The following is a 13,020-nucleotide window of genomic DNA, read 5'->3' on the forward strand; positions in this document are numbered from 1 at the left end:
GATGCTGTCGGCTTATTGAGCGAGATCCTGAACTGATAGAGTAGTTTTCTCCGCCTCAAACAACGCCACGAATCGTGGAGACAACAAAGAATGGAACATGGTGGTCTACTTCAGCCCTGCACGAACCGTCAAAGCGGAATAGCGTACGGATATACGGGATGAAGCTCGGCCTAAGGCAGTCGAACTCGGTCGGCCCGACTCAAAGTGGTTAAATGTGGAGCACGTACCGGATATACGGAACAGACCGGCCGCCAGAATCCGGCTGGGCTTCTTTCCCTTTCCTACTCTCCCTCAGCAAGCTCCTAGTCCCACCCCCGTTGGCACCAAGCCTGTCACTCATTTCCGCTCTTATCAATCTGCAAAATAGACTTTAAACTCGTCATTGGCCAGTCCCAATATCAATGCGGAACGCCGCATAAAGAAGCAAGCAACTCAACCATCACCGCATCATGAGTTCATGGCCACCCCGGCCCCGGCGTCGGATTCCTGAACCCGCGGTACCACGAGCCCATTCCTTAAGAACCAAGGAAGGCTAGATCTATAAAATGGAGACGTCAGTCTTATCTTAGCTTGCGACGGTGCTGTGGATCCTCGGCTTGGTCAAATATTTTATTTTCCTCAGCTGCCCCCTGTCTCCTCTCGTCACTCCTGTCTCGACGGTGTTTCAAGTCAACTTGACAGCAAGCTGGTATTCTGAAGGTCGAGTTGATTCCAGCTGGGCTGGATACCGCCGCTATGGACGAGGAACGCGAAATCGAGAAGAACTCGCTCGACAATGGCGACTCCAACGACGACCAGAACAACCTCGAGAAGACGAAAACGAACCAGTCCATCGCCGATTCGTTTTCCACTCCGCGCGAAATCGTCTTCGTTGTTATAGTATGCATGTCGCAATTCATCACACAGGCCAACGTCGGCATATGTCTCTCGCCGCTCGACATTGTTGGCGAGAGCTTCGGGATCACCTCGCAGGCTGATCTGTCTTGGTTCCTGGCTGGGTATTCGCTTACCGTGGGCACATTCATCCTCGTCTTTGGTCGCTGCGGAGATCTCTTTGGATACCGGAAGATGTTTGTTATCGGATTCCTGTGGCTGGCGCTCTGGTCGCTTGTCGCGGGAGTCAGTGTATACTCGAACAAGGTTCTTTTTATCTTTGCGCGCGTTCTCCAAGGACTTGGACCAGCGATGCTTCTACCAAATGGACTGGCGATTCTAGGCGCGACGTATGCGCCGGGAAAGAAAAAGGATATGATCTTCGCGCTGTTCGGCGCAACGGCTCCTAACGGCGCGATCATCGGTGGAGTCTTTGCCGCGCTCTTCTCCCAACTAGCGTGGTGGCCCTGGACATACTGGTCTATGTGCATTTGCTCGCTCGCCTGCGCCGGCATCGGATACGTTGTCATCGCACCCATCCGGCACAACACCCCAAAGGAAAGCCTTTGGATAGCCCTTGACATCCCTGGCGCCTCTACCGGTATCACGGGCTTAGTTTTGGTCAATGTCGCCTGGAACCAAGCACCAGCCGTCACCTGGGCGGAACCCTACGTGATTGTACTTCTAATCCTAGGCGCCCTCTTCCTAGCCGCATTCTTCTGGATCGAATTCAACTACGCCAAACACCCACTCATCCCCTTCCACGCCTTCTCAACAGATGTCTCGTTCGTTCTGGCTTGCGTCGCCTGTGGCTGGGGCTGCTTCGGAACATGGATCTTCTACAGCTGGCGCTTCATCATCGACATCCGCGAGGCAACGCCTCTTCTTGCCTCAGCACAGTTCACCCCTCCTTGTATATCAGGTCTCATTGCGGCGTTCGTCACGGGCTTCCTCATGTCGCGCATCCGCCCACCATTGATCATGTGCATGGCCCTCACGGCATTTACAGTCGGCACCGTCCTCATCACCATCGCACCAGTAAACCAAACATACTGGGCTCTCACTTTCGTCTCCCTCGTCGTCATCCCCTGGGGAATGGACATGTCCTTCCCAGCAGCAACACTCATGCTATCTAACGCAGTCGCGCGCGAGCATCAAGGTCTTGCTGCCTCCCTTGTCACGACGGTGGTCAACTACAGTATCTCGCTGAGTCTGGGCTTCGCCGGCACAATCGAGAGCCAAATTGTCAAGGGGGAGACAAAGGCTGATCGGTTAAAGGGGTACCGCTCCGCGTTGTATTTCGCCATCGGCCTTGGAGGACTGGGGCTGGGGATTAGTGTGATTTATGCGGCGAAGAGCTTCTGGAAGACGCGGAAGGAAGGCAAGGAGGAGGGGAAGGAGGAGGCTTGACCATTTCTTGAGACAGTGGATATATTATAGATTTCAGATATACTTAATAGACTTGTTTTGACAATACCTGCGATTCGCAGAAGATCTTGACTTCGACCACTGTCGAGGTAATTCCTAACTATTCGAGGTAACGTGACTCCCGGCCCCGGCCGATACTCGCACCTGCCATTCCCTACTTCATGCTCTTTTCAACCATTGGACTTCAACACCGGACTCCTTCCTCAATCTATCTCAGCTTTTTCACCAATTGGACGGCCAAAAAGCAAATTATCATGCTGCGTTTCATCTCTTTGGTTATTGGTGGGAGGCTTGGGCATTACTTGTTTTCTTCAGTCTTCGCTTCATATGAGCATCGACTTGATACGAGAACAAACTTTGCTTTTTTTTCTTTTTGGGCCTTGATGCTGACAGACGCCTTTTCTTAATGCACGACTTCCTCAGCCTTTCGAGCGTCTTGGCATAATTTGCAAACCAGTGTGCAGAAACAACTCAACATCTTTTTACGTTACTGTTTGACCGTGGCCGGTGCGCCGCAGTTGGCTTATTCTCAAGATGATGAACCCAAGGGCTTTTCTGATGCCATTGACTCTACCTCTTTTGCAGCGCCGTTTCTGCTCGGCCTTTTGTGGGATGCCAGGTGGCTTTGCACACAGTACGGGGTCCCTGCCCGTTGGATGCGTTGACCCGTGACCGACAAGGATGGTGCCAAAGGCTGCGGCGTCCACGGTTAGGAGTCTGCCTTGACTGATATTTTGCTGACAGCTTCTCTTATAACAGACCGCGTGTCCCACAGAACGAAAGTTGCTTTTGACCACGGCCGCCGAAATGGCAAGTGCTCTGGTCAACGCCGGCAGACTCAAGCCCGAGGTCAGACTCGGCCAGGCCATCTCACAGTTTCAAGCTGATCTGTCCATGGAAACCTTCCCATCGGTCTGTCAGAGATATATTCCGCAATTCTTGCAAAAGCTCAGCAAGGCGATATAAAGTACCAGTTGAAGTTGTTCGAAATTGTCATGGTTGCCCGTCGACCGCTGAACACAGAAGAGATGCGGGAAGCCCTCAGTGTTGTACCAGGAAACACAAACTGGTATCCTCAGAGACTGCCACATGATATACATGGTACAGTAGGTTGCTGTGCTGGACTCCTTGTCATTGACGAAGAAGACTTCAGTATTCACATGGTCCACCATAGCGTGAGGACGTTTCTTCTCAACGACTACCGTAGCATTGAGGGCTTCAGTGTCGAGCGCGCACATCAAAGAATGGACAGTGTTGTTTTGACGTTCCTCAATTATGAGATATTTTCGAAGCAAGTTACGTCCTCCAAAGCTCTAAAGATCAGCGCAGGCGCTGTGGCATCGTCTACACTGGGGTCAATGACAAGGTTCCTCGGCGGCAAACAAGCCCAGAGACTCGCTTTGAAACTTCTCAGGGTGAATGGCAAACTCGATAGGGACATTGGCCCAGCTCTTGCAAGTGTAATTGGGAACTTCCGGGAAAACAGAGTCTTAACCGCCCTCGAGTTTCACGACTATGCAGCGACTTGGTGGCCACAGCATATATGGCACCGGGACCTTAGTGACAGAGTAACCAATCATAATTTTTCCAGGCTGTTGGGTCTTGTAGACCTTCGAATCACGGATGCATGTTGGCGAACCCCCTTGTCCTATGCTGCAGAGCATGGAAAGGCGACAATTGCAAGTGACCTGGTGGCTCACGGTGCTCTTGATACTCCAGATACTAACGGCAACACACCTTTGATTTGGGCAGTAAAAGCAGGGCACTCTGACGTGATTGAAGGCTTAATCAACTCCAGGGTTGCCAATCTCACCATGAGAGACTCGTTTGGGCGCACGCCATTGGCATTGGTTTTGGCTCTCGCAGCGAAGAACGCTTACATCGCCCTGCTGCTCGTAGTTGAGATGAAACACATTGACCATTTCGGGGTACCACTAATTATACAAGTAGCACGCAAGAACTTTGGCGAAGGAGTCGAACTCCTCTTGGACACTACAGTGGTCAATCTATCTACCAGCGTGGACCATGACCGCAATACTTTGTTGCATTTCGCCGCTGCCTTTGGAAACATGGAGATCATCGACATTCTACTTGGAGCCTACGCCGCTGATGCGAATGCGATGAACAAGGAGCAAAAAACTTCGCTTTGGCTGGCGCCGCGAATGGTCATGAAAAAGACTTTTTCAGGTTGCTAGAACACAGCTCGGATTTCTTGCGTCATCCCAGTCTTGATGGCAGTACCGCTCTTTGGATAGCTGCCAAACACGGACACCTTGGTGTTGTACGAGCTATACTAACATGGCCACCAATGGCTTATGATTTCAGGAACTTAAGCGATCGCAATCCAGCCATACAATTGGGAGGCCTCGATTCAGCGCTCTGGATTGCTGCTGCCGAGGGGCACGAAGACATCGTTGCATTTCTTTTGCCTCACATGACAACTCTGATGAATATCGAGTTTGCATATTGGCTAGCGACTAGCAACGGCCACAATAAAATCTCGTCTTTATTATCGCATGAGCTTCAAGAAGAATGCTGGAAAGGGAATATATCTGTTTTAGATGATCCAAACGACGGTCTTTATTCGGTTGAAGTCAATATAGGTCCTGACTTAGATCGGGGAGGGAGAGTGCGACGGTTTTATGCAAGGAAAAGAGAATTCTGAGCGCGCTCACATATTGCTTCGTCCCTGCTCCCTGCAACATTTCCATATAGATAGAAATACCAGGCCACATCGCCTCTCACCCCTCAACATCCTCTTCATCAGCATCATACTCATCAAACCTCTCAGTGGCTTCCCCCGCTCGCAAAATCCCAGCCATGACCTGACCATGTTCTAGGGCTTGAGCCATAGCCCTATCACTAGGACTGGTTTCACCCTCATCCTCGCCCTCGCTCTCATCATCCGTCTCAACCATGGGCACACGGTATACCCACGCATCCCCGATCCTCGCGCCAGCGAGTATCATAGCTAAATCAAACTCTCTATCCTCGTCTCCGACCATGTCCTCATTTTGACCGTCGAGGTCCATCTCTTCGTTCTCCCCCCTGGGACTCTTATCGGCGCTGGACTGTGCTTCGGCGTCGACGTCGGCATCCATCCTTTCTTCGGCGCGACCATGCTCGAGATCCATCATTCTTGTCCCGTTCTTGTTCTCAGTCTCGCTTTCGGAGATCTCTTCGAAAATGGTATAGAGGCGGCTGGGGATAGAGCGGTATTCGAACTCGTTTTCGGTTTCGGGGTCGGACATGAAGAGGTCGAGTTCGTCTGTGGGTGGGCGGGAGGATATGGAGAGGGAAGGCATAGTGCCTCTATTAAAGATGGTTGTAGAAATGTTTGGGTGTGGGTATAAGCCCGTATTCGAGCGTGGTCAACTGTATATAGGAAGAAAGTTGGGTTGCTGAGGTAGAGAAGAGCTTCAGATCTCGATTATCTGACCCTGGTCAAAATGACTAGAATGGAGCTATCAAAGGCTCGGGGAGGAGGAAGGAAAGAAAGGAAATGAGGAATACCAGCAGCGCTTTACTTAGAGCCTCCCACCCCAACCCCAGGGTGAAAGCTACAGTCACCAGGAAGTCCGTTCCTGGGACCTGAAGAGGCGCATAGGGTTCGTCCTTTTGGTCTGGGCCTTTAGGTGGCGGGTTGGATTTCCGCCCTTTGCTGTATTACATTAGGGTTTACGAGGATGGTTTCTTGCTAGATATTTTTTGAGTACACTGAGGGGAGGGTTACGGGTTTTTCTCTGTGACATGGCCTGGTCTTCCATTTTTGATATTTCCTACAGTTTGGATAAATAAACTGAAGTAGTAAGTCGGTAGATGGTAAAGAAAAAGAGACCTAAGGCCAAAAGGGTTTTCAGTCTTCGTGTAGGGGTGTGTACGCTCGATACTTGGTGTAAAGCTGTGCCCGTTTTTCGAAGATTAGACAGGTATAATGCCTTGAGCCTTCCCTCGTAGCACTGAAGACTTTGTCGGATATTCGTCAAAAAGGGCATCAAGTGTTTGGCGGGCACCGGGGGCCACCCATTTGGCCCGGGGAGCTCAATATGCAGCCTTTTAAGACCAGGAAACCGATGCATGAACATGTGGAGTTGTCGATGCGCTTTGTTTAACGGATGTTTCAAGCAGAAGGTGCTAAACTTGATGTTCTGCACGGCAGTGCCGTCTCTCTTTGCTGCATAGGAGGACCCCGAATTCCTCTGGGATCCAGGGCATGGCATCTTCGAAGCGAAGTTCCACGCTGCGATAGAGAAAGCGGTTTGCGCTCTTGTAGAAAGCTCGATTTACCGGACGCAATGCACCCAGGGTTCGGACGTTATACCGGTCCACTTTACCGTCTAGAACTTCGCGGACGATCTGGTGTGTCTGTTAGTCTACTTTGATGATCTAACTCTCCGGTTGACGACGGTCCTACTTACCTGGTCGTAAAGATCCTACGGCAACTTGTCAATCTTTCCGATGCCGATTCCCGCGTCTCGAAGCCTGCGCAATCTCCATTCGTTGAGCTCTTTTAAAAACGGCACGGCCATCACACAGAGGTTTGCCAGTGTCATGAACAGGTCCAGGCGCGATGGTGATTGTGCTTGTACCATTGCGCTTGATTTTCACGAAATGTTTGAAAGGAGGATTGTGACAATCCAAACCTGGACTGGTAACAGTCTCCGTCCGAGGCTTACAACAGCGCCATTCATTCGGAATCGGAAGTATATTCCATTACCTGTGTCCCGGCCTGCGTGAGGATTCAAAGTCCGAAACCAGCTTAGAATGGAACGTTTTTCTTGGTCTCCGAATTGGATCTGAGTTGTCCCCCAGATCTAAGCATTTAGCATCGTGATGTCTTAACATTCTCTACATATGCGGTGGATATGGTGTGCCTTCCTGCTGAAGCTGAGGAGAGTTATTATTGAAGCATCTTTCCCATTAACATAACAGGCACTGTAGCAACATCTATATAGAGATTTGATCTGACTACAAATACGCATACATGAAATGATGGTAATAAACAGGCACCGGGGCCACAAAGCTGTGCGGAAAGATCTTGCAATATGTATACGTATTCTCGTACTCAAACTGTGAGCCCTCCAGCCCAGAGAACCCCAGCCACGCCCTATTCCGTCCAAGATGCTCTTCAAGCCTGGGATACCCTGATTCCAGGAGATCTCGACTATCCAAGTACCTCATCACGTCGTCAGGAAAGATCCTCACACCCACGAGCCCCGAAATCGCACAGAGACGGTCAAATAAATCACACCACAGCTCTTCCGAAGCATCTAGCCCATCAACCATGATTACATGGGTGAGATTCAGATATTGCAGGCTCAGCAGGTTAGTTCCCATGGCTACGACATCGCTCTGGTGAAGAGCCACGTCGCGGAGCTCCAGCCGGCGCAGCGTGAGTCCAGGTGGGATTCGATGTAGAAAAGGGGTTTTGCAGCGAGCGAGGCCCGCGAGGCTTAGCACTTCTACCCTCTGTAATGTCGATAGATCATCGCCGACGTATCTGCCGGGGCCGTTGGGGTGGCGGTCCAAGGAAAATATCCGTACCGAGGACATGGCTCCTTGCAAATCGACGTTAATCAGTTCGTCATAAGGCCATATACCAAAGGAATCCCCAAATTGCGAAAGATATAGCGCCTCCAGGGTCCCTTTGTAGCGTGCGACGCAGTTCCGCACTAGTTTCAAGAGAGCTTCATAGGCAGTCGCGTCGCTTATATCTTTGAATCTCGGGGACGGAAGGTCGAGATGTAAACTCCTAAGCGCAGGGAACTGCTCCATAACGTGGTGTATATTCTTATGGGCTGCCTTGCCAACAGGCCAACGGTTCCCACTGTAAGAATGCTGCCCGGCAATCTTCAAGTTCTGTACATGCATCCTGTTTTCCCCCCGGCAGATATTTTCAAATTCACTCGGGATGCAGGTGATGTCATCCTGCAAGCGAATCTGAACGCTCTTATAGAAGGATTGGTTTGCGGTATGGTAAAAGCGGCGGTTTACTAGGAACCGTGAGGAAAGCTAGAATTTCTCGGGGTTCATAAGGCAAGCACCACCGCTCCTATTAATTATAATAGCAACCAGGGCAATAGCCAGAAGGCGTGTCGATGTGTAGTCTCGAGGGAAAGGCCGTGCAGTATGTATCGTCGTGGGTCAACCTCGCGGCGTCCCATAGGATCGAGCAATCACATTCATTAGAGATTCCCAGTCGGGCCTTGTTCTGCCGTGTATGCTTGATAGCCGTCTTATACTCAGGAAGGTGAAACAAGGGTGACAACATGTACCATTGCGATGGAATAGAAATTGAAATCCAAGACCACAAGCTTCGGCAGTGCGCAAAGAGTATAGAAGAAGTCATTCTACTCGTGGTTCTCATCCCAAGTGCTGATATCCCAATAATCATAACGCGGAGCCTTTAGAGCACATCGTGGTATTCTTCCGAGGCGTATGTCCTCCAAGTTGGGCATGTTGCTTGCAATAGACATAAGGTCGTTGGGGTTGAATCCTGCTTCGAAACAGGGATCCAGACGCCGCAGTGACGTTGCGTCTCTAATCCGGCGCAGTACTCGGAAACGAGGGTTATCAGGGCTGGGAAGCCTCAGGATCTCAACGCCTCCCATTCCTGACAGAGTAGGGCCATAATTCTTGCAGCTCACATCTAAGAAACCTTCTTAACGCAGAACATTCTTAATGAGAGTATGGCCCCCTGTAGCCAAAGGTTGGTTTCAGCGCAATCGGACGGTCTATAAAGTACCCCGGGCTGTGACACGTACAGCGTCTCCAGCTTCCCCTTATACCACTCGAGGCTCTCCCAAGCTAAGCTTAAGAGAGTTACAAGGAACCGAGGGTCCTGGTTAATGTTAGACCTCTCTGGTGTCAAAATGGGGAGCTCGATATGCAGCCTTCTAAGTGCGGGAAATCGTTGCAGCAGAATGTGAATATGTCGATGCGCTGTTCTGATAACCTCCCAAGAAGACGAGCTGTAGTGGTCCCGGCCGCTGATCTTCAAATTGTGTACACTTTGTCTGTGCTCGCTGCATGAGAAATTTTCGAATGATATTGGAACACAGGGGATATCTTTTTGCAAGCGCAATTCGACGCTCCAGTAGAAGAAGTGGTTCGCACTGCGGGAGAACTCGTGGCTCACTAGCCGCAGGGATATGAGATCGCGCGTGCTGAACTTGTCAACTTTGTTGCGTATCAGTTCACAAACAATCTGGTACTGGTAAGATATAGGTCCCCAGCGCGATGTATGACATACCTGATCGTAGAGCTCCTGCGGTAGCTCCTTCGCTACCTCTGCCTCTGTCTCTATAGGAGCCAGTGATTCTGTGCCTTTTTCACGGAACACACGTCGAAGCCTCTATTTGCTGAGGATAAAGCGGATTCCTTCTCGCAGAAAAGTCAGTAGTCGTGCCAGAATATGAGTCATCGTGCTGAGGTGCACCCGATAGGACCGCCCGACACTCGAAGGAAGTCAAGACTTGAGGTGAGATAGAAGAGTATGGTGGGGAATAAACTCAGTTCATTCAAGTGTCTCGGTGGTAACTTCCGTAAACCTAGGCTTTCGCCCTGGTTGTAAGAAACGGAACCAAGTTCCTTTCCAGTCGCCTGCTACATGGCTGGGTCTTCGTCCTTTATCTATGCGATATGATAGAATCTAATGGAATAGCATTGCGGGAATGGCGTGAAAGTTAGAGGTGGTAGTGTTTGTGTTTTGGTAGATGCAGAGGAATGAATGCAGAGTTGCTGCCGGTGGTACCTTCCTCGATGGTGTTTGAGGGATGGGAAGGAGGGGGGCTAACCTTACAAATAAGTGCTATACATTGAATGAACATCTATCTATCACACTAAACGCTTATCATAAAACTGCAAAACCCTCGTCCAAAGATCAATAAGATGCTTCCGATCCCGAATAACGTGCTTCTCCTTCGGATACAGCACCATCTGCACAGGACCGTTCCATCTCTGCTTCTCACGCCAAAACGCTAGCGGACCGGAGACAGGAACCTCATCATCCTCCCGTCCATGAAGAATTAGTAGCGGCGTCTTTCTCGTCTTCTCTGCTAGTGTTTCCCACGCGGGACTTCTATCGCCGTCCTCAAATAAACTCGGTATATCAGGACTCGGCCAGAACGGATCACTGTTCGCATCCACAAAGCCCCAGTCCACGATCCCACCGCCGCAGACAACAGCCTGGAAACTGAAGTCGTTTCGGATGACTGCTAATGAGGATAGGAAGCCACCGTCTGACCAACCGCTTATTGTGACGCGGGATTCGTCGACGAGGTTTTTGGAGACGGCCTTTCGAAGGATTGCGAGGACGTCGGTGTACTGCTCACCTATATCGCCTGTTGTTCGACGAAGGTTAGGGCAGAGAACTGCATACCCGGCTGCGGTTAGATGAGCGACGTCGAGGTGAGGGCCCATTGAGAATGACAGAAGCGCTGGGTGGCTCTGGAGAAGGACGACTGTTGGTGGTAGACGACGGGGTATTGTGACTGGTTTGGGAGAGAACAGCCAGCCGTCGCATTCCCATCCATCTGGTCCAGTAGCCGAGATGCGCTTGGACCGGAATCCGTCGAAGCTCGAGTTGTGCGATGACAGTTTGACGAGAGCGTACCCGCTTTTCTTGACAGTTACAGACCATACCTCGTTTGCGACTTGCGGACTGCTTCTTGCCAGGACTAGGGTAAAGTCATCTGAGGCAGATTTGCGGAATGCATCGAGCGACGTTATCTCGTATTCCGACTGATAGAAGCTCGGGAATGGCCAGGACTGACTATCCACACCAAGCGCATGAAGGGCTTCGTGGCTATGGTTCCGCACGTGAGCAATGACTGAGTCCCTTGCGCGATGGAGGGAAACAGCCTCTCCATCCCAGCCAAAGTAGCTGCCATATTGCTTCGACTTAATGCGTGCTTCGTATACCGAGAGCTTAGTATATGGTGGTGTCTGACGCGCGATGAAGTGCAGCTTGTCTGGCTGTGACCACACTAAGGAGGTGATGGGTCCTTTTGTCGAGATGAAACTCCTGCTTGGACCACTGTCCGCTGATACAATGTTGATCTGAGTACCGCTGATTTGGGATTCCGACCCTGGACTTGGAACCGTATACGCAAGCTCCAAAGCCTTCGGACTCCACGAGAACAGGTCAACATTTTCCTCTAGTGGCGTCAATGTGTGAATGATCCCCCTCTCGACATCAACAACATGCAGTCTCTGATTATTACCACTCTTGTCCTCGCCCCCAAAAACAATTGGTTCATTTTCGCCGGTTTCGTCAATCTCCTCACTCCCATCCGCACTAACAAAGGCGATGAATCTCCCATCACCGCTCCACTCAAACTCCTTGACGCCCTTGACCACTTTGGCAACAGGATATGCCTCGCTAAACCCCCCGATGCTCAACATGTATATCGCGCTCTCTCCCTTCTTCGCGCGATTAGACAAGAAGGCAATTGATTGGCCATCCGGCGACCATCTCGGCTTCTCGTCTCGAAACAAGCCAGATGTAATCTGCCGCGCGGAATGATTCTTCCCAACTTCTGCAATCCAAAGCGATGAAACAGCATACTTGTCTTTCCGACTAAAAGAATCAAGCGCGTAGACGACTTTCGAACCATCCGGTGAGATATGTAGGTCCTTCGGCAATTTGAGATCTGCTAGCGCGTTGATGCTTGCGCTAACTCGAGGATTAAATATTGAAGACATGTTGTATGTAATGGCCATCTATATTGAAGTAGAAGTGGAAAGGGGGTTCATGATGGAGAGCTGCAGCTGTAAGTAAACGTGCGGGGTGAGATGGTGTCATCTTGCGCCATCGGGGCCTTATCGTTGGTGGTCTATAGCCAAGTATTCTGCATAAGCTAAGCTTATATGTCTTTTGAGTTTCCTTAAAAAACTGTCCTTGTAATTGAAGGTTTTTATATGGCTGTTCTGAATGCAATAGGGCTTCAGCTCACTCGTCGAGGTCACGGGTCTTGAAGCCCTAAGTGGTTCCTGGAGTAGAAAAGTGCAATATTTCAAGGGTGCTCGCTTCCCATTCCAGAATACTGTTTGGCCCGGGTTCATCGCTTGTTTAACTCGCTCTTTTGCTGTATACCGAGGCACCTGAACTTTCAAGAGCTGTAACACGGGGATATGCATCGTTCTATGTGTGAGAAACCCAGTCAGATGATAGATGCGGATTGTGTCACCTTGTCAAGCAGAGATAGATTATTTTCTGGGCGGCAGAGAGAAGTCGCTTGACATGATACAGAGTGCGATTATATATCACTAGAAATCCAGCGAGTCCCTCATTGTAGAAGAAACGCTCCTACAGAACAATACAGTGAACTTCTAAAAGGCAGATTCAAGCACTTGAATACTTGTTAAATAACAGGCCACCCGCAAAAAAAAAAAAAAAAAAAAAAAAAAAAAAAAAAAAAAAAAAAAAAAAAAAAAAAAAAAAAAAAAAAAAAAAAAAAAAACCCAGAATTCCTAGGTGGCGCTGGACTCTGGACTCTGTCACGCGAGAGGTCGGTGTAGAGGTTTGCTCCAATTTACTACTTAAGGTCTTGCAGTTAATAATTCATTTCTTCTTCCCCCGTATGTTTGCTGAGATGACTATTTTACACAACATTTGCAGTTCTCTACCCCAACCTCCAGGCGTTCAGGGTCCGGGCCATTATCGGGGCGGGGCGGGGCGCAGAGCCACACGGACGGCCCTGATGAATGACGAAGAGA

General features: G+C 50.1%; 5 protein-coding genes across 5 annotated transcripts; 2 read left to right on the top strand and 3 right to left on the bottom strand.

The window, feature by feature from the left end:
- The first annotated feature begins 311 nt into the window (after positions 1-311).
- BDV14DRAFT_38756 (MFS transporter) lies at positions 312-2,459 on the top strand. The gene has a single exon (XM_073776668.1). It carries the CDS (start codon positions 736-738, stop codon positions 2,281-2,283), a length of 1,548 nt encoding a protein of 515 aa, XP_073629354.1. The 5' UTR covers positions 312-735; the 3' UTR covers positions 2,284-2,459.
- An 837-nt stretch (positions 2,460-3,296) lies between these two features.
- Positions 3,297-4,496, top strand: BDV14DRAFT_198850 (ankyrin repeat domain-containing protein; the record flags this gene model as incomplete). The annotated part of the gene is made up of 1 exon (XM_073773070.1): positions 3,297-4,496. One exon carries the CDS (start codon positions 3,297-3,299, stop codon positions 4,494-4,496), a length of 1,200 nt encoding a protein of 399 aa, XP_073629355.1.
- Positions 4,497-5,042: 546 nt separating this feature from the next.
- Positions 5,043-5,606, bottom strand: BDV14DRAFT_198851 (uncharacterized protein; the record flags this gene model as incomplete). The annotated part of the gene is made up of 1 exon (XM_073773071.1): positions 5,043-5,606. One exon carries the CDS (start codon positions 5,604-5,606, stop codon positions 5,043-5,045), a length of 564 nt encoding a protein of 187 aa, XP_073629356.1.
- An 829-nt stretch (positions 5,607-6,435) lies between these two features.
- Positions 6,436-8,172, bottom strand: BDV14DRAFT_198852 (uncharacterized protein; the record flags this gene model as incomplete). The annotated part of the gene is made up of 3 exons (XM_073773072.1): positions 6,436-6,657; positions 6,720-6,734; positions 7,507-8,172. 3 exons carry the CDS (start codon positions 8,170-8,172, stop codon positions 6,436-6,438), a joined length of 903 nt encoding a protein of 300 aa, XP_073629357.1.
- A 1,965-nt stretch (positions 8,173-10,137) lies between these two features.
- BDV14DRAFT_207992 (S9 family peptidase) lies at positions 10,138-12,006 on the bottom strand (the record flags this gene model as incomplete). The annotated part of the gene is made up of 1 exon (XM_073775297.1): positions 10,138-12,006. The coding sequence occupies one exon, from the start codon at positions 12,004-12,006 to the stop codon at positions 10,138-10,140; it is 1,869 nt and encodes a 622-aa protein (XP_073629358.1).
- Between the last annotated feature and the right edge of the window lie 1,014 nt (positions 12,007-13,020).

This window comes from Aspergillus stella-maris (genome assembly GCF_047715825.1).
Source record: "Aspergillus stella-maris strain CBS 113639 unplaced genomic scaffold BDV14scaffold_19, whole genome shotgun sequence".
Taxonomy (NCBI): Eukaryota; Fungi; Ascomycota; class Eurotiomycetes; order Eurotiales; family Aspergillaceae; genus Aspergillus; species Aspergillus stella-maris.